The sequence below is a fragment of the Rhinolophus ferrumequinum genome, chromosome 3 (assembly GCF_004115265.2).
Source record: "Rhinolophus ferrumequinum isolate MPI-CBG mRhiFer1 chromosome 3, mRhiFer1_v1.p, whole genome shotgun sequence".
NCBI classification, from domain to species: domain Eukaryota; kingdom Metazoa; phylum Chordata; class Mammalia; order Chiroptera; family Rhinolophidae; genus Rhinolophus; species Rhinolophus ferrumequinum.
The window spans coordinates 44,539,882-44,566,626 of record NC_046286.1 but is presented as its reverse complement, the minus strand read 5'-3'; the positions used below and the strand labels follow the sequence as shown (position 1 = coordinate 44,566,626).

General features: G+C 33.8%; 1 protein-coding gene across 1 annotated transcript in view; it reads right to left on the bottom strand.

Annotated features, from left to right (window-relative positions):
- ZNF292 (zinc finger protein 292) overlaps positions 1–26,745 on the bottom strand; it is a 70,791-nt gene that overhangs the window by 7,032 nt on the left and 37,014 nt on the right. The window contains 7 exon segments of the mRNA XM_033100797.1: positions 2–410; positions 413–670; positions 673–906; positions 909–1,551; positions 3,072–3,213; positions 5,491–5,627; positions 12,964–13,166. Coding sequence (XP_032956688.1) covers positions 2–410; positions 413–670; positions 673–906; positions 909–1,551; positions 3,072–3,213; positions 5,491–5,627; positions 12,964–13,166 — 2,026 coding nt within the window.

Below are 26,745 nucleotides of genomic sequence, written 5' to 3'. Positions count from 1 at the left end.
CTGATTCACTTTGGAAGGCTGAACAGGAGCTCCAGATGAATTAAGTTGGTCTTCAGGAGGCAGTGCCTTTTCAGGAGTACTGTGATCATCCAGATGCTTTTCTAGCTCACTCTGAGAACGATACACTTTACCACAGCCAGTGAACTTACAAGTATAGGTATTATAATGCTGTGCTTCATGATCATATAGTAAATAAGCCTCTGAAAAAATTCTGCCACACTTAGGAAACATACACTTTGCTCTGAAGACTTGATGTTCCTTTCGGTGGGTTAAGAGCTCTGCATAACTATTAAAACCGGCCTTACATTTCATCTGTATACAGATATATGGTTTGCTGCCACAGTGCATTTGTAAGTGATCATTGAGATGAGTAACACTTACAAAATGTCGTCTACAGTACTGGCAAATAACTTTTTGCTTTGCATTTCAAGAAAGCGCTTGGCATCTTCATTATCCTTATGCCCCTTTACATGAGCAATTAGATTTTTAAAGTACTTAAAGCCCTTTTTACAAAAACTTACAGGGCAATTAAATTCATTAACAGGTACTGGTTTCTGGACTGGGATCACTTCTGGCTCATAAGATTTATCTTTGTCATCATTCTCATCATCTGAACCATCATTATCATTAAATACTATGAAGTCTGTTGAATAGAGACTATTCTTTTTATAGGCCGCTGTTCCTGCTTGGCCACAGCATTAGTCTTCTGATTCTCACTGGTAGTTGTGATCTTAGGAGGCCTTCCCAATCTTCTTAATGGTTTCATAGCTGCTAGTCTCTCTTTACTAGATTGTTTAACATGCAGTGTGACATGAGGGACAAAGGTTTCTTTAGAATTAAAGTTCTTTGCACATATGGGGCAACTGTAAACCCCATCTTTGTAATGTTTTTGAGCATGTCGTACTATCTATGACCAAGGAATTCTTTGTCACATAGCACACAATACTGCATGTAGGCTTGCCAATTCCGAAACCTAGCAGATATAAATCCCCTCTCTCTTAATTGTTTTATCTCTCTCTTCTTTTGCTTTTCATCACAAATGTCTTTAAGAAGGCCAGAATTAGCACCAACTCCACCAGAAAGTCCATTCACAGAAGTTTCTTTAATCTCTTCCTGGTAGTCTACTACTTTCTCATAAACTTCACTGTCGTTTAGTTCATCAATTGATGACACAATCGATGCTTCTTCCCCCATTAATGCAAGACATTGTCGTTTTAAGGTTTTCCAATCCCAGAATTCTGGATCAAAGGGCCACTGAGTTTTCAACACAAGTAAGAGCTCACACCGTAGAGAATTTGGTATTGGAAGATTCTCTTCATCATATTTCTGGTCTGGCTGGTTATACAACATTTCCACAGCATAATATGCATCTACTGTAGGCTCAATAAGAAATTCACTCAGTTGACAAGCACGTTTAACTTCCAGATCATCAGGTAACAAGCATGAAATGGTCTTGCAAATAGATATTTTCACTTCAGTATTTTCTGTAGATTCCAAGCGAAGAGCTTTTACACATAATTCTATACAGGTGGCAAGTCCAGCCCCTTCGGTCTGTGAAAAAGTTAATGAAAACATAATGTTAACTTAATCTATACTAATCAACATAGATTTGTGAATTTAGTAATTTAAACTGAAGTTTGCTTTTCTCAAATTTTGAAGTAGCCAATATATGAAAAGATGCTTCTTCTAAAGCATTGCAGCTTAGCCGTCTCTCTCTCTCTCTCTCTCGCTCTCTCTCTCTCTCTCTCTCTCTCTCTCTGTGTATGTGTGTGTGAGATAAACTGCATAGAATAGCAGAAAAAGCATAAGCATTGCGAGCTAAGATAAGACCTGATTATAAAATCATGTAATAGCTAGGCAAACTTTGAAGCTTTTTTAACTCCTCTGACCTTTCATATCCTACTTATAAAAAAAAAACAACAAAAACCAAAACAGAGATCAAAACAGCACTTAAACTTCATAAAATTGCTGTGAGCATTAATAGATACTACATATCTAAAGTACTTGGTATAGTTTGGTATAGTGTTTGGCACGTAAGTGATCAATAAATACCATTAGCTTTATCATAAATCTCATTTCCTAAGTTTGCATTTGCAATGTTTCTGAAACAAAACTCTTTTAACCCAATTGCAAAACTGAGAACATCCCTATTATTTCCTAACGTAATAATGAAAGGATCTTCACTTTTAACAGAATAAAGTTGTTTGATCCTTAGTAGTGGGGATTCTAGTTCTATTACAAAATTGAATGCAAAAGCACCTACCTCATGGCTGGACCAGCTTAAGAATTAGGAGTAGTAGACATAATAAACTTTTTCCTTTTGAATTAACATCTTGAATTGTTATTATAAGATAGCATTGATGAATGTAAGAGGCATTTAAAGACACATGTAGTAAAGAGATAAATATGCGTTTTAAAAGGCCAAAAGGGAACATAAATATGAGAAAAATAAGCCTGCCACAAGATGTGACCACATTCATGGGAAAGAATATGTGTGGTATAAGATCAAAAGGCAATAAAGAAAAGAAGTCAAAAAAGCTGAAAGGGCCTGTACTTTCACAGATTAAGAAAGAAGTAAAATATTTTACTAAAACATAAGTTTAGATTTGTGGGCCCAAAAGAAGAGTGAGGTAAGGAGGATGGGAAACTGAACTGGCCTTGATTTCAGGAAAAGCAGGGGCACAAAGATCAAGAAGAAAATGGACAAGAAGTGACATGAGACCTATTTTTAAAAGTGACAGTGAAGAAAGGACACTTGGAAAGAGGTGGAACCATATGGTTGTCTCTAGCCTTCACATAAACTTGTTTACAAATTTATGATTATTTTGAGATAGACCTGAGCCAGAAAACTTTTACACAAAACATCTGCATCTCTGTTACATGCCTTAGGGACTATTAACGATAGTAGATAATTAGGCCACTTCTGTTATAATATAAAAAAAAAAAAAAGAAAAATGTGGTTAGTGAAGCTGCACATTGGAGAGAAGAGGGTTGAAGAAAGAAGTCTCGGAGGAATCAAAGGCCAAGTCAACCATAAAGATTATCTGAAGTAATACCATGATTATTCTTACCTCTGAATTAATAACTTTAATCAGGAAGAAAATGTGATACACTGTCTTGGTTAATAAGGAAAGTTGACGACATCTTTCTAGGTACACTTGAACAGATGGTTCTACTCTCTGCTGTAATTTACTCCAAAAAAGCGTGAGCTCCCTATAAAAAAAAAAAATATAAAAAAATTGGAGCAGTAACATAATAATCATGGACTGTCAGTCCAGTCATTACATTTGAAACTAAAAGTGGTTTTAGATTTCAATTCTACATGTAGAATTAAGTTTAAAAAACAAAACAAAAAATAGATCTCAATTTTCTAGAGACTAAATAAAATCGGGGTATAATTTATCATTTTATTAATATTTTTCAATCTCAGATAGAAAAGTACTATCTTTTACTAGGAAAACACCTGACATTAAAACAAGTTATACAAACGGTGACTTTGAGCCATATCTGAAATTTAAGTAATAGGAAAGTGGACCAATGGCATAAGGGTTTTTAAAAAGTATTCAATTTTTACCTTATAACTTAAATTTAAAATTTGACCAATTTACACGGTCAATTAAATTTAAAATTGATTTTTATTAGGTAAATGTTAAGAATCAATGACACAGAACCCAGAAGAAAGTAACTAACCTGTGCCACAGTAGAAATAATAGAAATTTTGAAAAATGAACTTTGAAATTTATTTCAAATGCAATTACAGTGTATTTTTCATAGAAAATAATCCTACTGAAGTGATGAATTTTTCTCCCTTTTACCTATCGTCCTATTTCTCTTCTGTCCTCCATGGTTAACTTCCACAAAAATCTTCTTCCTTGCTTCAACTTTTTCACCAAGTATTCTCCTCAATACAGGCCTTTCTATTAGTATTTCCTCAGATTCCATTCCTAGGAACTCTGCTCTTTTCACCACCCACTTGAATAACTTGCTCATTTCTGGATTTTAACCTATACATTGAGGACTTCAAAATCTGTCTCTCCAGTCTTTACCACTTTCACCTCTCTAGTTCTTTATTAGACTTCTCCATTTTGATCTCTTCTGAAACCTGAAACTTAATATATGAAAAACATGATTAACATTCTTTCCATTTCACCATCTTTCTAGTTTAATGCATCATTATCACTGACCCTATCAGCTTCTGGTTTTTACTATCCTCAAGACTATTATCTTAAACATTTTTTAACCACATCCTACATCCATAAGGAAGCCTTCAGAACCTCCCAGCTGGACTGTTTACTGGCGTTCCACTGGTAGTTGATTTTCCCGTCTTAACTCAACTTCCTATATTGCCACTTCTTCCCCACACTCTGCCCTCACCGTTCAGCTCCCAATCCATTCTCAACAGCTTATCTTAAACAGTGCTTCTTAAATACAAACTTTTATTTTGCCCTCCTTCTCCTTAAGGGCCTATAATTAAGACTGTTTTCGCTTTTCATACGTAATTCAGACCGTGTGACGCCTTTTAAAAACCAATATACTACATTAATTTCTTAGCTACCACTGACACTTGCTATATAGTAAATCTACTTGTCCTCAATAAATGTTATTTATTCTCCCTTCAGAATTATTCTATCTGCCTTTACATTAACCCTCTCTATATTGCATATACAAGTTCTCCTTCGTAACAAAACTCAACTGCACAGAAAATCTTAATAATTATATACTTTAATATTCTTTGATTATACAACCATTTATTTAGCTTGCCTCTTCTATACTCATTTGTATGTCACTTGGTAAGTATTAATGTCAGAATGTTGTAAACTAAATTTTATTTTGTATTTCCATACTACCAACACAACACTGAAGACCAGATAAATGGTCAATTTCAGCTAATTTACAGCTAATAAACACTAATTTAAGACAGCTGATCTTAAAGTTTTTTGAGTTAACTAAAGCCAATATCTCTGTTAGTTGTATTTTCCCGAAGGATTATATATAACAGGTTTTGCCCACTTGGAAATGCACCACATTAAGAAATGTGCACTGAAGAAGTTAATAAAGTAGAATGATCTCTCATTGAAAAAAACATGAACTATATTTCCATACATAAATGACTAACAGCTAGTTGTATAGTTGAAAGTGTGTAATATGCAGAGAAAAATGCATATATGCATATATCTGAAAGTTTTTACTGTGGCATTAGACAAAATAAACCTTTCTTTCATCTTACAACATTTAAAATTTTCCTGATCATTGTTGATCATTATGTGTTCATTACTGGTATATTAAGTTGTGTGGTCCTTAATACAAAGTTTTTAAAGTTATAATATGAACTACTTGATAATCAGTTGCACAGCATGTAATATCTGAAAAATAAGCTTTTTGTCTTGATACGACTTAAGATTTAAAAAAAATATTCTTAAGCTATCTGAATTCTCATAACCTGTCTTGTATTCTTACTTCACTTTCCTTTACAAAAGAAAATCAACTCACCAAGCACAGTACATTTCTCCTTGTTGGAGCTGACGTGACAAAAATGCAGTACATAAGACAAGAGCACTTTTTTCATCACCTTCAGATTCTAAGTTACAAATCATTTCTAATGCATCTTTGCAATCAACTTCTGAAATCTACAGAAAAAAAAGGATACAGAAATATGCCATAAAATGGTTTTACGTTAGGATATATAGTAATATATTAACACTTTAAATTTTTTATTAGCTATTTTCATATTCGCCAGTAAAATTCCATTAACTCAAACAGTATCAATTCATAATTGTCTAAAGATATAACCTTTCTTCAAGCCAGAGAACCAACTATTTTCAAGACCTTTACAAGCATGCATTTATATGTAAATAACTATGCTAACTATAAGTATCCTCTACCAGTTAAATCAGGTCTATGATACTGAAAAAGAAAAGTTGCAGTACTTGTATTTTCCCCCCTTTATCCAGTAATTTAAGAAGCATTAGAATCAACTGAAAGACACAGAAAGATCTACTAAACACGATAAACAAAGTGTCTATTCACCAGAGGGGAAAAAAAGTATAATAAAACATTTTATGCAGCTATACACCATTTTTAAATTAAGCTCACCTCAGTTTGCTATAAATCTCCATTATTTTTCATTTCGTATAAAATCTTTCCATCTCAAAGCTTGTCAACAGTCATGCTTAAGTATAACCTAGATGATGGTAATTTGCTTCATTTAATTATGCACTTATATCTTTATTATACCTATTGCTTATTTCTTAAAAATTAAAATTTACTACCTCATTACAATAATTTACTACATAAAACAAATAAAATATACCTATGATCTCCACAAGCATTTGATCTAAGACAAGGCTGTAACAGCAAGCATACAATCACAAATCTCTGGTGTCCGACAAAATAGAAAAACTAATTCCAACATGGTGTAATTGACAAATGGCAAAAAAAATAAATAAATAAAAGTTTGGAGACCAATACAGACCATTAGCACCCATGTACCACAAAGGTAAGTAACCATTCCCCTCCTTGTCAATTTCCTACCTCTCTACCTCTCCCAATTTTTGAGTACAAGTAAGTGTGTGTGTGTGTGTGTGTGTGTGTATAAAATATAATGTGTTTAGGAGTGAACAAGTATCTAAATAGGGATAAGGGTAATCTTGAAGTTGATCTTTAATAATGGGGATAAAAATTGCATGGGGATAGAGTCAGAGGTTCCATTTTATACATTAAATAGGGCTAGAAAACACTAAGACAAGAAAAGACCCAACTGAGTCTGTGTGTTTAACAACAATGATTTCTTAAATTAGGAAGTATGAAGTTAGTGGCAGTTAAGACTGAAACCCTAAGTCTTGAAACTCCTTGGTGGAATGTTCTTTCTACTACTGCTCTGTCTGCTTCTGTCTTACAAATCTTCATAACTGACACATTTAAAAAAGTGAACAAATAGGCTGAAATATGTGTGTTTGTGTGTGTATATTTTCAAATATCTACACTATTAAATGTATTGTCAGACATTACATATATTATTACTTAATCACAACTTTACTACTACGTAGATACTATTATTAACATTTTATATGTAATAAATATTGGGTTCAAAGAAATTACATAACTTGCTCAAGTTACAACAGTTAAGTGGTAGAACCACAAATCAAATTATGTCTGACTGACATCAAAGACCTACTCTCTTTCCACTTTATCACAGTATCTCTTAATAAAAGTTGGATTAACTTCAAACAATTGCCCTGGAACACCCATACAGATAAATGTTAGGAAGTGAACCCATAAGTTATTTTACTTACTTTTCATAAGACGTTATTAATAACAGCAGCAGCTATTTATTTTTAAGTGCCAGCTTCTTCAGACATAGCATTGCTAATCAGCACAACAGCTTGCCTGATAGATACTACTGCTTCTTTTTAGAGATAAGCCTCAGAGAGGTAAAGTTACCTGCTCAAATCACAATCTAAATTAGTGCCAGAGTCAAGAGTTCAGTCTAGCTTCAGAGTCTGTGCACTTGCCAGAAGTCCACAGCCACCAGCACATTGAGGCCCTTTATTGCTAAATACAGATTTTTCATGTTCAAGTTAAAAAAAAAAATTATTTTGTCTTGAAAGTCTGACTTATTTTGATTCTGATTATTTCTTTTTCTTCTTCTAAAACCTAAGCCATTCTTGTTGAATGCTCAAATGATGCAAAATGTGTACATTATGTATGTATAAATTTATTTTCCCAATGGTATTAACTACATTAGCTTACACTTAATAACTTAAAATATATTTCATGTATGTAAGATAGCCTCTATAAATTTATTCACATATATACAATACACCAACTGAAACATTTGTATGTTCAATCATACAGAAAAACCTCACTTTTTGTAGGTATACTAAAATAATACAATTTTTACTGTATATTGGGATAGCCTTTATTTCCCTAATTTGCCACTAGATGGCTCTCTTGAAAAAAATATGACACTAAAGAGAATGGCAGGGAAAAGGAAACCATATTTAAACTAATGAATGGTTGACCTGAAATTGTAAAAGTGAAATAAAGGTCAAGTATAGCCATCAATGAACAAGAATTATTTTTAAAACCCAAAGCAGCATAAGGCAGGGAATACCAATATACTACCTACATAGACTATATACAACGGGTACCAAAAAAATTTATACACATTTTAAGAAAGGAACGCTGTATTAGAATTGTAATATTCAATATATACCAATAATGAGAGATGAATACAAATTTCGCTTGACTTCTGCAATTACAAGAGGTGCTCAAAGTGGTTACCATCAGCGTCCAGACACTTCTGCTTAAGGCGAACTACTGCTTGAGCAACGCTGACCAAAGTGTCCACTTGTAAACATTTTTTTGGCACCCCTGGTGAGTGTGTGTGTGTTCTCACCACACACATACACGTGTATATGGTGTAATCAAAAAATACAGTGAATGCTTCAATTTTAAAAAATTATTACAATAAAAGACACATTGCCATTAATCCCCCTCAAAATACTCCTCTTTGCTTCGAACACACTTATCCCATAGTTCTTGCCACTTTCTGAAGCAGTTTTGGAAGTCCTCTTTCGTGAGTGTCTTTAGTTGTGCTGTCGTGGCTGCCTTGATGTCTTAAATCGATTCAAAATGTTTTCCTTTCATGGTAATTTTGACTTTGGGGAAGAGCCAGAAGTCGCATGGTGCCAGATCCAGTGAATAAGGTGGATGAGGACACACTGTAATGTTTTTATTTGACAGAAATTGCCATATCAGAAATGTGTGACAAGGACCGTTGTCATGATGGAGGATGAAGTAACACTCACAAAAGAGGACTTGCAGAACTGCTTCAGAAAGTGGCAAGAAATGGGATAAGTGTGTTCAAAGCAAAGAGGAGTATTTTGAGGGGGATTAATGGCAATGTGTCTTTTATTGTAATAATTTTTATTTAAGCATTCACTGTATCTTTTGATCCCACCTTGTATATATGTTAGATATCTATTCTCCATTGCTTTGAAAAGTGAGCAAATTTAAATACCAGAAAATTTCAAACTCTGAATAAAATATTTAAAGCCAATTAGAATGATCTGTTTGTTAAAAATATACTATGATAGACCTCTTTCAAAAATGTGAATGATTTTTGTTTTAATATGGCTCTTTATGCCAAGTATTAAAAAATTACAGAACATTTCATCAATATTTTATATACACTTATCAAATATACTCTTAAAATGTATTGGTTCTAATCACATTTCAAGTCTTTTGCTTATCAAAATAAAATTGCTTACCATCCTGAAAAGAACTTAAATGGTAAATCTGTCATATTAAGAAAACGTAAAATCAAATGAGCTACTATTTTTTAACTCTCAGGCTAGCAAACATTTAAATGATGAATAATCTCTAGTGTTAGGAAAGAAGAAATTTCATGTACTATTTATGGAAGAGTAAATTGGCCTAATCTTTTTTGAATGACAGTATGGCTCTATTAATTTAAAATGTGTAGATTCTTTGATCCAGCAATTCCACTTCTAGAACTTTTACCCTACTAGTGCACCCCCAATAAGAATGAAAGGATATATGTACAAACCAACAATTTAAATGCCCCCCGGTGGCTTAACGATATTACAAATACATAATATGAAATTATGCAGCCATGAGAAAAAATGAGATTGATCTATATGACTGATATGGAAAGATGTCCATAATAAGATGGGAAAAGTGACTAGCATTCAGGGTATGGGCATATATACTGGGGGTGCCAAAAAAAATGTACACATTTTAAGAGATGTTATCTATGTATTACTTTTCGAAGTTGAATTGAATTACAGTAGCAATGTGTTGTATGGCGTTCGCTCAAAAGATGGCATTAATCAAAAGAATGGTAGCGTCATTCACTGTATTATGATTTTAATAGTTTTTTTCTTCTTTCTTAAAATGTGTATACATTTTTGGCACCCTCTGTATATATGCACAGAAAAATGTCGGGAAAGTCATATATCAAATTTCAAACTTAATCACTTTGGAAGAATTATTAAGTGGGGAAATGATAACTAGAAAAAGACAAGATAGAGGATTTTACTTTTCAAACTTCTCTGTTTATTTTAACAAAACCAGAAATACTGGATCTAAAATAAACACTGCTAACTTTGTTTTTATACCTATACCAAGAATCCAGGCCAAAGCTCATTCCTTCCAGAGACGCCAGAAAAACACTTATTACTCTGAGCAGCAATTACTCTGCCAGGGTTAGCTGCTATTTCTATCACATGGAAAAGGTCCTGGGAAATAGTCAATCCCTTGCCTACTGGCTCACGTGGATAAGGATTTCCTCAAAAGGGCCATAGATTCAGGCTATGGTTGACTCTTCCCAATATCTATTTCCACCATACTCTAAGGAATGGGTAAAAAAACTCAAATGCTTACAAAAACCAGACAGGCAAAGCACTGTATTTTGCCGTGTATAATGCACACTTTTTTGCCCAAATTTGTGAGGGAAAAATAAGGATGTGCATTATACATGGATAGTACTAATTCTGTATCTATATAAATGTTTTTGATTTTTTTAATTTATGCTTATGAGTTAAAAGTGCAATAATAAATAAATAAATGAATAAATGCTAAAATCCCTTTATAGTACAAAAAACAAGTATCTAAATATAAACAAATAAAAATTTGAATTAAAAAATTTAAATGAGATTTTTTTGCCCCTGAATGTTTCAGCCAAAAACGTGGGTGCACAGTATACACGGGAGAGTATTATATACGACAAAATACGGTAAATAAATGAAGTGGGTCACGTGAGCGAGAGAGAGCCTCTTCTGAATGGGGCAATGTCTTTAGGAAATTTTTCCAAAATGACTACCTTCCCTTGGGGTAGAAATAATAAAAGAACTTACTTCGCATGGAACAATAAAGTTTCTATGCTTGTAATAGAAACATAAGAGAATAATCAAACAATCACTAAGCAAAAAGGAACTTGAACAAGGAATGTGTGGATTACACACTAGCCTGTTCTGCACTGTGATCTAGTGTTATTTCTAGTGTAGGGCACAGAGACTTTAATGCATTCTGCTGAAGAACATGGAATGTCTTAATTCCACCTGCTTAACATGAGAAGGAAAAAAATCATTTCGTATGACATCAGAGCTAGTCAGGGTCCTAACAGAGAATTTTCCTGAGGATCTCCCAAAGCAGGCTGAGCTGCTGCTACTCCACTCTGGATAATTAAACCAAAAGGGAATTTAATTTGAAGGTTCAGTATTCCAAGATCTTTTGATCATTTAAGATAGCTAAAAATACATATTTTTTTCCCCCTGGAGATTACAAATTCAGTCTCCAACTTCAAATAGGCCTTCAAAGCTAACCCAAAAAGGGGACTATCTAAAAGGGATGTTTCCTCAGGGAAGGGCCTATGCCTTACCTTTAAACCCTCCCACCCTTCCCCCATCCCAGTGCTCAAACAGCACACAATTAACTAAATAAAAATTGCTAAGGGAAGGAAGGACGGATGGACAGACTGACTTAAGGGCAGGGACTGAAGTGATAAGGGCAGGGCTTTAGTGGAACTGAAAAATATCTATGATGTAGCAGCACAATAACTAATTTAAGGATTTTTTAAAAAATGTTACACACACAAAGATTTTATAAAGAAACATTATATATCTGCCAATTAAATTGTCTACATAGTTATTCTGAAATAAAAAGAAAACTTCTATCTTCTAATTTGCTCTGATACACAGTGATTAAAAAACCAATTACCTGAGATAAAAGAGAAAGGTAAAAAAACCCAAACTATAGATTAGCCAATGTCCAAATTAATGATACAATTTCCTAGGCTAGAACCCTTGGCTCTACTCCACTCAGCCTAGAAACTGTCTGACATCACTCTTCCCAGTATCCTCATTCTCCTCTCTACACACAACAGGCTTATGCCTAATCTTGGTCCAAGTTTGCCATTTTCCTCTTCATCTGCTATTCAAGAACAATGACACAATCATTATAATTACAACCTCTAGCCTCATATGGACATTCAGCTTTCTGTCGGAGGCTATGCTCCTTCTGGACTCTGACTGCAACAATCTGTCTACTTAGATGATCGTGCATGCTCTGTTAGTTGTCTTCTCTGTCTTGCATCTCAGCTTTTCCATCTACATATCCTGAAGTCTGTCCCACAAGCCCTTTTTTCTCTTCTCTCTATTGTTCTGGAGTTGAAAGATACTTATATTAGAGATACAAGACACTTGCACACATATCCTCACACGATACTGTCTAGCATCAACAACATTTGATTTTCCTACAACTGTCTGCAACTTCATTTTAGAATTATGAGTCCTCCAAAATGCAAAATTCCCATTTGGAACATGATTCCACTCTCAGAAGTCTGTAGTATAAAACCTACAAATACATGAATACAATGCTTCACATCAAACAAAGTAAAAGGACAAATCACGTCTCACAAAGAAAATCAAGTTTTACATTAAATATGCAAATACAAAATTTATCTTTATACATATATATATAAATGTAGATATCTAGAGCTAGATAGCCCTATCTATTTATGACTTCTCCTTAGAAATACTTCCCACCACCTCACTCTCCTAGAGAAAGTCATATACATTCTAAAAAGTTACTTCAATTAGCCAGTTAATAAGATTTGCAAGTATCCTGAAGTAGGTAAAACTGAAGTTAAGACCTATATGCTGATAAACACAAACACCCTACTAAATTGTTAAGTCACCACCATCTTTCCCATAATTTAGCCAAAGCAGTTAAAAGATCCAAAAATAGAAGCTAGATGAAATCACTTTACATATAATTCTGAAAGTTATTGAGAATCACTACCCAAGAGCATACCAAAAATTTAAGATTGATGGCAATGGTCCCTCATTACCTAAGAGAAAGGGAAGTCAGACATTCTAACCTAATTAAAAAGTTTCTTTACTTTTAAAAATAATTACTAACAAAAGAAAACATACTCACCTCTTCGATTAACTTTTCATTTGGTGATGATGTACAAAGACAGACAAGGTAAGTTTGCTTAAAACTACCTTTTGTACCAATCTCTGGATGGTCAGAACACAGCTTTGCTAGAGCAGTTGCTTGACTTAACTGATTTGTTTTGATTAGATGTTTAATTCTCATATCCAACAAGATGGGACCCTCAAAAGCTAAAAATTCATTCACTTTAAAAAACAAGACATAATAGATTATTAACATTTTGGTAATGACTCATTTGCAATAAAATACTGATAAGGAGTATTTTTTTTAAAAGCACAGGAACTAAAACCTTTTTTTCTTTCTTTTGCAATATCTATTAGCGTTAGGCTATCATAAAATACTTGACCTTATAAGCAAAAGGAGATTATATAGCTAACTTTTTAAAGTTGCATTAAATATTTTTGCCCGAGAGTACCATTTAGAATGAGATGAATTAACTTCTTGATGGCAAAAATAATTCCGCATTAAATTCTAACAAGTCAATGTTACTAACATTATACTAATTCCTCCCCCGCCCCCCACAACATTTATTCTTGAATACCAGGAGTTAGCATCTCTTGAAATGTGCAGTTAGGGCATTACATCTTATACAGACAATCACAAAAGAGTATTTGGATACTCTAAAAGAAGAGGTTCAACTAATGTTGTGTTCCAATACTGATGATGTATTTTTCATTTTACAAAGGTGAAGCCTATCTTGCTTTAAGAGGTGTTTTAGAACAAATTAAAATATGCAGAAAAATAAATAAAGGGGGGAGAAATCTGCTGAAACTTCTGTGGGTTTGCGTTGTTATTTTAAAACCATCAATGAATAAATCTCAACATTTGCTTAAGTCCCATTTATGCATAATAAATTTTTATTCTGTTCAAATCTTTTAATTTCCTAGTGTTTGTGTGATCAACTACAAAAAAGAATTTAATTTTGTTACAGCTTTTCCCTAAGTTTTCTTTACCAGGATGAAAATCATATCGAAAAATTTACTTGGTGAAGGCTAGCTTGGAACCTTTGAAAGGCTTTTAGTAATAAAATTTGAAATGCCCTCTAAATAAAACACACAATTTCACTACTTGTGAAAGGACTGCAAGGTATGTCTAGTATGTAACTTGCACACCACAAGACGAAGGAGAGATGTTCTTCCCTTCTTTAAACATCCTTTGTTGCCCTCTAGCATCTGTAAGATGGTATGATCATGGCTCCTCAGTATTAAAACCATGAGCATGTAAGCAACAGAACATAGGATCCCCACCCCAAATTTCATCTTTTTCTTGAAATCTACACCTTTGTACCTGCTACTCTCTATTCTTTACATTAAACTAAACCAAAAAATATAAAGACTGCACACAAATAAGCCTTATAAATACTTAACTATCTGGTGCCTCGGACTGTGTCTTACATATACAGGGTATTACTTTTCTCTCTTTAATATCACATGATCCTATTAGGTCAATTATATTGCAAATATCTTTTCACAGTCAGTTCACTGTCAAAGCACAATGTGTAAAAATTTTAAATAAAAACTTTAAGAAAAATAAAGTTACAATAAAGTTATTCTGGCTATAATTAAGTCATAGAATTGAAAAAAACAGCTTTAGTTTCCTAATACAATAATTCTCTCAAAAGGAAATTCTAGTGATACAAAGTCTGGGATTTCAAATACTCCTACAAAAACTCATTAGCAACAAACTCTGAAGAGCATACAAAGAAATTATTTAAAGGTGGCAAGTATTTAACAAAACTGATGACAATCTTAATAGGAGAATCTCAAATAGTTCCTAAAATCTCAAATAGCAGCATATAAGTTGGAATGACAAATAGTGCAAAATATTTCTGTGCTAACTCAATATATAGGAGAATATATTAATATTGTAAATTTCAAAAGCATAGTTGTGTGTGTGTGTTTTTTTAAACATGGGAAACTATTGCCATACTTAGGGCAAGACTGATTTCAAAGAAATACAGAATATTAAAGCAGAAGGGTTTATAGATCATTTTGTTCAGCTCCATCACTTGGCAGATGAGTAAACTGAGGCTCACAGAAGGCAAGTAACTTCCCAGGTTCATAAAGCCAGTTAATGACAGAACCAGGACCACAATAATGGAGTCTTCTGATTTCCAGCTTTACACAGTGGTGAGATGAGGGGGAAAAAAACCTCATTTAACCACTGTGTCTACTAATTAGAATGACACTTTACAGCAGTAAAGAGCTGTGAAATAGTATTAGTTTTTAAAGGAAAAAAAACTCTGTATTCTGAAGCTCATGATTCAAATGTATCAAAGGTAGATTACATTCTAAAACTCAATCAGAACTCGTGAAAGCTCACTTCCCTCCCTCTCTCCCCATCCCTTGTCTACTTCTCTTACACTATTTTCCTTTTTCCCATTCTTCTGTATCCTCTATTTCTCTCCAATCCAGAACATGTTTTTCCTTACAGTTTTACCATCACATCAAAGACTACCTCTTTAGAGCTTGCTAGACTTACAAAAAAAGTTCTATGATCTTTATCCTTCAGCAACTATTTGTATAAAATGTTACCCTCTACCCTGCTTTTTGCACTCCCACCCCATAAAAGAAATATCTTGAATTTTACTTGTGTGTAGCCTTTTAATCTATTTTCTCTATATTTATGGACTTGAACAGAAAAGCAGGTTTTACTACATTCGAGCCTATGAAGAGAACGAACGGGATGACATAAAATGGCAATAAGCAAATATATTCAGCCAGTTCAATTAAAAAAGTAATAATGGCCTTCTTCCCATAAATTGCCACTTACATAATATTAAAAAAGAAAATATTAGTTCCTACATTAAAGACAATTAAATATATTACAATATACGAGTTGAATTTTTGATAAATCATTCATGAATATTAACTGAATATGTACTATGCATCAAAACTTAGATTAAGTCCTGGATTAACCCTAAAATGGAGTCAATTTATTTACTGGGTGTATATTTCCTTGCCCAGATTCACACACAATTTCCTTTGCAGGCATCTCTGACTAGCTGTTTCACAAGCATCTCAAACTCTGCATACAAAAATCTCTGTATCACACTGGGTATTATGTCAATCCATATAGTTGTGCTCAAGCCAGAAACCTAAGAGTTGGCTTTAAATGCTTTCTCCTGCCTCCTTCTCACCAATCCATCATCGAATTCTCTCACTTCAAACTTCTAAATACCCAATTCCATTCACTTTTCTCCATCTCTACTCCTACCATTGGCCCCCTCCTCCCAGCCCGAATCACTAATCTATCAGACCACTGTGTAGCACTTGACCAGTATTCTGCATCCTCTTACTCTCCCCATCATATCTCCACTAAGACCCAGGGTGTTTTGTTTTGTTTTTAAAGGAAAGACTTGATTGTCTTCCCCTAGTTTAAAACCCTCCATGGTTTCCCTTTACCTTCGAAGGGCAAATTCCTAAATTCTCCTTAGTCTACATGAATCTGCACCACCAATTCCTGTTTTAAAAATACAATTTGTATTTTCTCATAAAAATTCACAGCATTTGGGCAAGAAGAAGAAATAAGACACCCAAATTGGAAAGGAAGAACTAAAATCATCTGATTGCAGAAAAGATTTTATATGTAGAAAACCCTAAAGATTCCACTCAAAATCTATTAAACAAATTTAGCAAAGTTGCAGAGTACAAAAAGCAAAACACAAAAATAAGTTGCTTTTTAAAATATACTAACAATGAACAGTATGAAAAGAAAATTAAGGGAAAATTTTCATTTACAATAGCAACGAAAAGAAAAAATACTTAGGAATAAACCTAAGCAAGAAGTTGAAAGATTTGTACATTGGAACCTACAATACATTGCTAAAAGAAATTAAAGAAGACACTACAGTACATGGAAAGATCCCCATGTTCATGGATTAGGAGACTTAATATTGCTAAGATGTACAACTATTCAAAGCAATCTACAGATTCAATATAATCTCTACAAAATCACAATGGAATTTTTTTGCAGAGACAGAAAAATTTATCCTAAAATTTATATGGTATCCCAAAGGACCTCAAATAGCCAAAACAATTTTGAAAAAGAACACAGTTGGAGGTCTCAAACTTAAAGCTACAGTACTTAAAATAGTGTGATACTGGCATAAAGACAGACATATAGGCAATGGAATAAGATAGAGAGCCCAGAAACACACCGTCACATATGTGGTCAAATAATCTTCAACAAGGATGCCAAGACCACTCAATGGGCAAAGGACAGTCTTTTCAAAAAATGGTGCTGGGGAAACTGGATATCCACATGCAAAAGAATAAAGTTATACTCTTATCTTACACCATATGAAAAATTAATTCAAAATGGGTTAAAGACCTAAATATAAGACCTAAAAAGTATTAAACTCCTAGAAGAAAAAATGGGAAAAGCTTCAAGACACTGGACTTGGCAATAATTTATTGGGTATGACACCAAGGTACAGGAATCAAAAACAAAAATAGACAAATGAGACAACATCAAACTTAACTTTTGTGCATCAAAGGACACAATCAACAGAGTGAAAAGGCAATGTACAGAATGGGGGAAAAAAATTGGAAATCATGTATCTTATAAGGGGTTAATATCCCTTATATATAAGGAACTCCTACAACAACAAAAGAAATCAAATAATCTTATTAAAAAGTGAGCAAAGGACTTGAACAGACATTTCTCCAACAATGATATACAAATGACCAATAAATACATAAAAAGATATTCAACATCATTAATCATCAGAGAAATGCAAATCAAAACCATGGTATCACCTTACACCCGTTAGAATGGCTACTATCAAGAAAACAAATTAAGTGTTTGTGAAGATGTGGAGAAACTGGAACCTTTGTGTTTGATGGGACTATGAAATGGTACAACCTCCATGGAAGTCTGGAAGTCCTCAAAAAATTAAAAATAGAACTACCAAATGATCCAGCTATCCCACTTCTAGGTATGTAAGCAAAAGAATTGAAAGGGGGGGGGTCTTAAAGAGACATTTGTACACCCATGTTCATAGCAGCACTACTCACAATAGCCAAGAGGTGGAAGCAATCCAAATGTCCATCAACAGATGGGTGAAGAAACAAAATGTGGTCTACACATACAATGAAATATGATTCACCCTTAAAAAGGAATGAAATCCCGTCACATGCTACAACATGGATGGATCCTTGAGGACATTATGGTAAGTGAAACAGGCCAGTCACACAAAGGCAAACCACTTATATGAGGTATCTAAAGTAGTCAAAGACATAAAAACAAAAAGTAGAGTATTGGTTAACCAGGGACTGGAAGTGGAGAGGGGAAAAAATGGAGTTGTTTTGTTACAGAGTTTTACTTTTGCAAGAGAAAAAAGTTCTGCAGATCTACTTTGCACCAGTCTGAACATACTTTCCACTAATGAATTGTACACTTAAAAATGATTAAATGGTACATAAATGTGCTTTTTACCACAGTAAAAGAAAGCATTTAAAAAATCAATTCGGCATCATTCGTCAAAAAAAATCCAAATTCAGAAATTTAATAAAAACACAACACTTCACGCTCTAGATTATTGGTTCTTAACCCCAGCTGTATAATTATCTCAAACTTCTAAAAAGTACTAATACCAGAGGTTCACATCCTAGAGACTAATGTAATTGGTCTGAGGTAGAACTACAGCTCTAATGTGTAAAAATTTTCCAAGTAATTTAAGCACAGCCAGGATTGAGATAAATGTTCTAGGTAAGTGTATTTTCAGGGTCGAAATTAGCAAGTAGGGATAATCTTAATCTTCACTCCATCTCTCACTTTTTCCTGAGGAAACATATTATGTTCACAAGAAATAGAATTTTACTTAAAGATTTCAGGATTTCTTAAATCATGCTGCTTGCTTTTTTATTAAGCCTTAAACTTTATGGTTATAACTGATTATGGCAAACTTTATGATCAGAAATGATTTTTTGACATGATTGATACAAAACATTTTTTAAATTAAAAAAATTCCGTATCACGTATCATAGTTCAACCTAGTTAGTATGAGACACTAAAATTTTTGTGTGAAATAAGATTTATTAGTAATTAAATTCTGATATTTTATCCAAATAACATTATTATAAAATATATTCATTAAGACAGAAATAATGTACATTTTTAGATTGTTTCAAGAAGCCAATGAGTGTGTACTTAAAACCACTTTCAATAAAAATCAAAATTTTGGGATCACTATATTTATATTTAATTATATAACACAGTATAATTAATGTTAACAAAATATTAAATAAATACAAAAATATGTCATCAGCCTGAAATGGAACAGTGAACACTTTTATAAGCTTACTGCAGTTAAGTTCTATCAGCTTAATTCTATATAGGGTCACTGATCCTTAAGGATAAAGGTTATACACAAATAAAAGACAACCTAATTTAGTAGTGATTTTTAAAAAAATAAAATCTAAAATGCTCCGTTTACTTATTTTCTATAACAAAACAAAGTCACTTAAGGGCAAAAGAAAGAGAAAGAGAGAGAGAGAGAGAGAGAGAGAGCGCAAAACAAACAAAAGAGACAAAGAGAAGTTGGGAAAACTATTTCTAAGAGCATTTAATATGTAGTCTAAAAGGTGCTCTTTTAGTGACTTCGGGTAAGAAATGTCCTAACTAAAACAACTGTCAATTGACTTAAGTCTACGTCTCAAAGTCACCCTGTTGGACATTCTCTACATAGACAAAGATAAACACACACACACAAAATACACCAAAAAGTATCCAACAGTGAAAGAACTGGAGATTTACTATCTGAAAGGAAATGCAGCTGTGCATACAACTCTAAGACTGGGCCTTGCCCCATTTACCTGGAAAGTATTAGTTATCACTTGCTCTCTTCTCCCATCTCCTTTCTCTTTAAGATACTACATCCTATGTATGCTAATATCTGGTAAACCAGGTGGCAATTTTTCCACGTTCACTTTAAAATGCAAAGTTTATTACTGAACTAAACACTTATTTTCTCATAAAACTCTGAAGCATTTATAAGCACTATGGAAAGCTTTAGTTTTAGAAATTTCCTTTGAAAACCAAGGGGTTCTAAACACACAACAACAACAACAACAACAAGACAACAAAAAGAAAAAACCTGCAGGGCTTTAAGATTCAAGAAAAGACTGGCAAACTGATAAAAACACAATTTGTGCAATTGCAAATTATCCCAGTATAAGAATTGGAAGGGAAAGGGCCAAAGGAATTGAGTGGGACTGTAATAGAGGGCTCTCTCAGTTTAGATTTTCCGATGATGATATATACGAAGAAAGGGAAAGCAGGCTCAGGACCAAGGATACACCATGAGTATCAGAGAAAACCTGATACTAACCTGTGCAAAATGTTATTAAAGCTAAGAACCAAGATGACCCCTAGCTCAACAAAATTGTTGAGAACAATCACACTGGTAGTGGTCAGTAACTTCTTGAAAAAGGCCTGCTGCTTGGGTTTGATTATGTATTATTTACGATGACAGGGTAAAGAAGAATTCCTCTATTCTTAGGGTGGGTTCTGATAATAAGCTTTAGATTAAAAGGGCAGAACAACAATGGAGCAAATGGGAATAGATGGGAAAATGTCATTTTAAAATGGTGCTAAAGATACATTTTGCAAAACTGTAAACTAGAGGAATAGATATAATCCTGAGTAAGAGTCTCAAAATTAACTATATTAAAAACATGGCTTGTGATTGTTCAGAAAAAGAAGTGTGACTGTTAAGAGCCAAGACAGATTCACTAAATATAATTAGGTTATACTTTTCACAAGTTATCACAAATATATCACAGACCCAAATGTAAAATGCAAAACTATTACATTGGTGCAAAAGTAATTGTGGCTTTGCAATTATTTTAATCATTTAAACTGCAATTACTTTTGGCACCAACCTAATATAAAACTTTTAGCGGAAAATAGGAAAAATCTGTATGACTTTGTTGATGTTTTTAGATAAAATGCCAAAGCCATGATCCATGAAAGAAAAAACTGGTAAGTTGAACTTCATTAAATTTAAAACTTCTGCTCTGTTAAAGACATTGTTAAGAAAAAGGACAAGCCACACAGAGTGAAAGGACAGTTTTACAAAACTCTTATCTGATAAACTACTTGTATCCAAAATATAGAAAGAACTGTTAACACTCAACAAGAAAACAAACAACCCAATTAAAAATAGACAAAAAATCTAAACAGAGGCCTCACCAAAGATATATAGATGGCAAATATGCACATGAAAAGATGTTCAATATAATTTGTCATTATATCACTGCACACATGTGATATCACTCCACACCTATTAGAATGGCTAAAATTCCAAAAATAGACAATACCAATTGCTGGTGAGAGAATTCATTGCTGATGAGAATGCACAATGATACAGCCACTTTACAAAACAGTTTGGCAGTTTCTTACAAAACATAGTCTTTCCATATGACCTAGCAACCATACTCCCAAGTATTCACCAACTGATGTGTAACTTTTGTCCACACAAAAACTTGCATGCCCAATTTTATTCACAAACACCAAAAAATTGGTAGCAAACAAGATGTCTGTTACTAGGCGAATGAATAAACAAATTGTGGTACATTCATACAATGGAATATTATTCAGCAATAAAAAGGAATGAACTATTAAGCCAAAGACACAGATGAATGTTAAACACATATTGCTAAGTGCAAGACTCTAGACTGAAAGGCTATAATTATGACAATCTCGAAAAGTCAAAGGTCAGGAGCTGTCAGGCGTTTCAGGAGAGGTTTGAGTAGGTGAAGCACAGATGAACTTTTTAGGCAGTGAAACTACTCTGTATGATACTGTAATGGTGGACACATGACACTATATGTTTGTCACAACCCATAGAACTTTACCAGAACAAAGAGGGAATCTTAAGGTATGAAAATTTTAAAATGTATTTAGGGGGCTGGGGGGAGCCCAGAATGGTTTTGCAAAATATGGCAAAGAATCTAACTGTATTACAAATGCTATGAAAGAATGTCACTAAAAGAGGTGAGAAAAGGTGCTCACCTGACTAACTTTGAATAAGTGCTGTCTGTAAGAATAATGGCAAGAGGAACTGCAGGAGCACCGTACTCTAATTGGTAAAGTTGTTTTCCACAGGGGTACAGGTTATGAATTCTGAAACCATTACACATGTATTCTAGGACTGATTAATTAAGCACATGGGAGGCCAATGGTAGGAGAAGCCAATCTGAAAAGACTACACACTGTATAATTCCAATTATACGACATTCTGTTGAAGTGAAGGTTATAGATAAGCAGGAGGATGATGCTAGAATGATCCATGTGGTATGGATTAGAGTTAGAGACATCAGTATGAACTCTCATATTTAGGTTTACTATAGATACAGCTGGTTACATTTAGACATATTTATAGGTATATGTACATATACACAGATTACATATATTTTCTTGCCTGTGCATTGAGAGATTCTAGAAGCAATGACACCCCAGTATCAATGAGTACACCCAGTAACCAGGTCTTGATTTCTAATACTTCTCAATAAAAGGAACCAGGGGTCCTTGGAGAAATAGCTGATTTTAGGACTGGGCAGGAAATATACAAGATAAGCCTAGAGCATCTGTAGTGCCAGAAAACAAGGAAGTATGCAAACAAAACCCACATTACCCACAGTGATGGGGCTATGTCAAAGGGGCACAGAAGTTAATTCAAGAGTTCCCAGTGGCGAAAGCTGGAACCAGTTGAGCAACAAAATAAATTAAGTCATACTGGACTATGACCAAAGTATAAAATAAGTATCTAGTGAGTCCACACTGATATAAATGACTCAATAAATAGAGGGGGAAAAAGACAAATCTCCTGTGTAGAATTCCAAATAATCTATGTAGATCCTGCCCCCTCAAGGAGGTGGAGCTTAATTCTCCACCTTTGAAGCATGGGTTGCATACAGCAACTTCACTCAAAGAATACAGCATGAAAGGGGGTAAAAGAGTTACTTTGCAGCAGAGAACCTGACAAACACACTACCTCAGCCAGGTGATCAAGGTTAACATCAACAGTCAAAGTAATGTGGACAGTATGTATCCTTGATGTAATATAGTGACAATGGAACTTTACCTCTGTGATCTTTCCCCAAATCCACAAGGCCAGTTCTAATTATGAGAGCAACATCAGACAGATCCCAGTTGAGGGACATTTTACAAAATACCTAACCAGTATGCCTCAAAACTGTCAAGGTCATCAGAAACAAAGAAAGTCTGAAAAACTGTCACAGCCAAGGAGAGTTTAGTGAGACATGATGACTAAATGTAACGTGGAATCCTGAATAGGATTCTGGAACAGAAAAGGGACATTAGGTAAAAACTGAGGAAAACTGAATGAAGTATGGACTTATTTAATAACAAAGTATCAGTACTGATTTATTAATTGTGACAATGCACCATACTAACGTAAAACATTAATAGCAGGGAAATTGGTTGTGGGGACTCTTCAAAATTTTTCTTTAAATCCAAAACCATTCTAATACAAAAAGTTCATTTAAAAAATAATAAATTAGGTTAGACTAACCTCAATATTAAACAACCTAATTTAACAGAACTCTAGCCAAATACCTGTTACAGTCTTTCATCAAATCCAACTGACAAAAGGGAGAATCACGAACCAGACATAAAGAAAAATACGTGTGTCTGATGAAACAATCATAATCAAAGGGTACTGATTAAAGGACTGAAGGCAAGCAGGAAGATTTCTGTAAGTATCCCAGGGGCTAGGGTTCTGGACATGACCTTTTTATTATTATCAAGGACCTGGATGCCAACAGAGTATATGCTAATTAGAGGAAACTGGGAAGGACAAAAACCTTGAATAACAAAATCACGATTTAAAAGGATTTTGACAAGTTATAGAGACAGAATGGATCTTATTAAAGCGTGAAATTAAAGAGAGAAAAAAAGTGATACCTTACGTGCCAAAAAGCAAAGCACAAAAATGTGAACAGTTCAATAGTAGCATTTATTTTTAAAATATTTTCTTGTGGTTTTAGTAACCTCACTGAGCTATGAGAAAGATATGGCTACCCAAAAAGGTAATGTCATCTAAAGTCACACTAACTTAAGTATCAATTGTTAGGACGAAGGGGAGAGAGTACCAAGTGACCTCAAAGCTGGCCAGGTCATATTTAGGGTACATATTAAGTTTTGAGAATTACACATTAAGGAGTACAACAACAAAATGCACTAAAAAATTAGGAATCATGATTGTAGATTTAAAATCATTGCAGATTTAATTTTATTTTTATTTTATATTTTAAATTTAATCATTTAAAAATGATTGTAGATTTAAAGCCACACCAAGAAGGCTTTTAGTCTATAGAAGAAAAGATGACTAGGTATCGAAATGATGGCAATCTTTAAGAAAGTGCTTTGGCATGAAAGAGGGATTTATACTTTGGGATGGCTTCAGGAGTAGCACTAGATCCAAAAGCAGGAAACGCTAAGAATGTAGTTTTCACAATTTTCACATTGAAGATTTTCTAACAGAAGGCTAAGAACGGACTGAACAACACAGTTACCATTCTCTAGAAGTGTTTAAGCAAAGGCTGATTTATTTATCAGTGGTGTTTGAAAACGGAGCTAAAACTGGGTGAAAAAAATGAGCATTCAGTGCCTTTCCAATCCCGAGATTATGAGTAAAGAAAGGCAATAATAATATGTAAGCCTAAAGTTTCCTGTGATAGTCAAAAGCCATCCACTTGAAATATGTTGCTTTGGTTAGTTGCTTATTCTAGGATGTTAACACCTTAAAGTGAAACCAGCATTTTTAACTTTGAGTCCTGTCCACCTGAATTCCCCCAAATCAAAGAGCATTTCTTGGATTAGCTGGGTGTTAGTAGGTCCAAAATCAGTCAATTAAAAAAAAAAACAACTCAGGATTAAGTGGATTATCTACTGTTGAAATACTACATCAAACCTAAAGGCTTCACTATAAACACTAATGAGCACAGCCTACTGAATCTGTATTCATTATTCTCTAAATTCTAGCTCTCCTCTTCAAACTTGGTGTAGGTTAGATTAAGTTAAACCAAGGGGCTGGATATGTAACATAAAAAGCTAAAAGTTCCCCATCCTTTGAGCCATCATCAAATTTGAAAATGTAAATAAATTAGTTATGTATGTGTAAATGTTACTTCCTTCAACTTTTTCAAAGAAGGAAATGAATATACACTTGCAGTTTGTGTGATTATCATAAAGTAACTCCCCTCAAAGAAGCATTCTAAATAACAGAAAACCAAGTAAAGATTATGGCTGCAATCCCTTAATCATATAACATCTCTCTGGTTGCTTCATGAGTTGTATTAAGGTCATTTTCTATTGTAGAAACTCCTCTTAGCTGCAATAGTCCAAATTATTCCAAGTGGCTACGTCAGGTGAAAACCAAGAAATAAAGCAGTACAGAGATGGGCAGAGATGCTTGTTAACAGAAACAATGCTAGGCACATTTAAACAAGTAAGGCAACTAAGCACACTTTCTTTCAAAATAAAGTTTAAATCTCTGCTCAGGTAAGTTTCATTTTACTACTTTAACATAATGTGTGAGTTTGGCAAAAACACTCTTCAGAAATTGACAAAAGAAAACAGGAGTTAATTCTTTATTTAAGCTAGATACAATTTTATTTTATTAGGCTAGGTGCAACAGGATGTATTACAAAAAGGACAGAGGTTGAGGATATGACTTCAATTCCTGGCTCTGCTCACCTCACTGGCAATGTGATGTAGAAAAGACAACTAGTTTTTCTGAGCCTCCATTTTCTGATCTGTGTAACAGGGACAGTAACGAGCCTACCTTTCTCATAGGACCATTGTGAAGGTTAAATGAAACCATGCATATAAAATGCACATTTCAAACTGTTAGGAACCATACAATGTAATTTGATATTATCATTATTAATATATTACATCTAATATCTCTAAAAGCTGAGAACATTAAAAAGCATAATTTGATTATAGGAATAAAAACATAGTGGTATTAATATAATGGTAATAAAATTAATATGCCAAAGGCAAAGAAAATCTAAGATTTTTAACTTTTAAATGTTCTTATTACTTTAAATAATGAGGGTCTACTCTACATTTCTCTAAGGCCTTGAGAACACTGTAGCTAGTCTGTGGATATCCACAAAGGAAGGGTATACTGAAAAGAAACTTCTTGTGAAAACTAAGAAAACAGATCACACACTAAGAACTATCAGGAAAGCATGCAGAAATAGTAAGAGGGGAGGCCTGGTAGGAACAAGCAACTTAAAGAGGAGTTTGGAGATTGGCTGGGAAGCCTTTTGGTAAATACCAAAGTACCAGAAGAGTTCTCAAACAATGGTCTCAACACTCCCTTCTCAGAGCCTTCTAAATTTTCTATCACAGAGCAAAATACCTAGAGTTTGACCCCAATCAACATGAAAAACAGCAATAAACAATGGAAGCAGCTTGTTTACTTCTCTAGTTAAACACCTTGGGAGAGATTAAGGTGAAAGCTGGACACTTTCCAAAATAATCTCAAGGAAAGTTCCAAAGACAAAACTGTGCTCTTCTTTGTGGTATATACAATTTTTGAACTCTGAACATTAAGTGTTATACACAGTAATGATTTAGCCATCTACTTCCAACCAGCCAGTTTTTTAACTGGGATCTTTCTTTATTGCCCGAGTTCATACAACAACAACAAAGCAGGATAAAATAAGACTGAGCAATTAGCTGTTTGAGAAAGAGTACTAATCTTAGAGACAGAAGACTTCACAG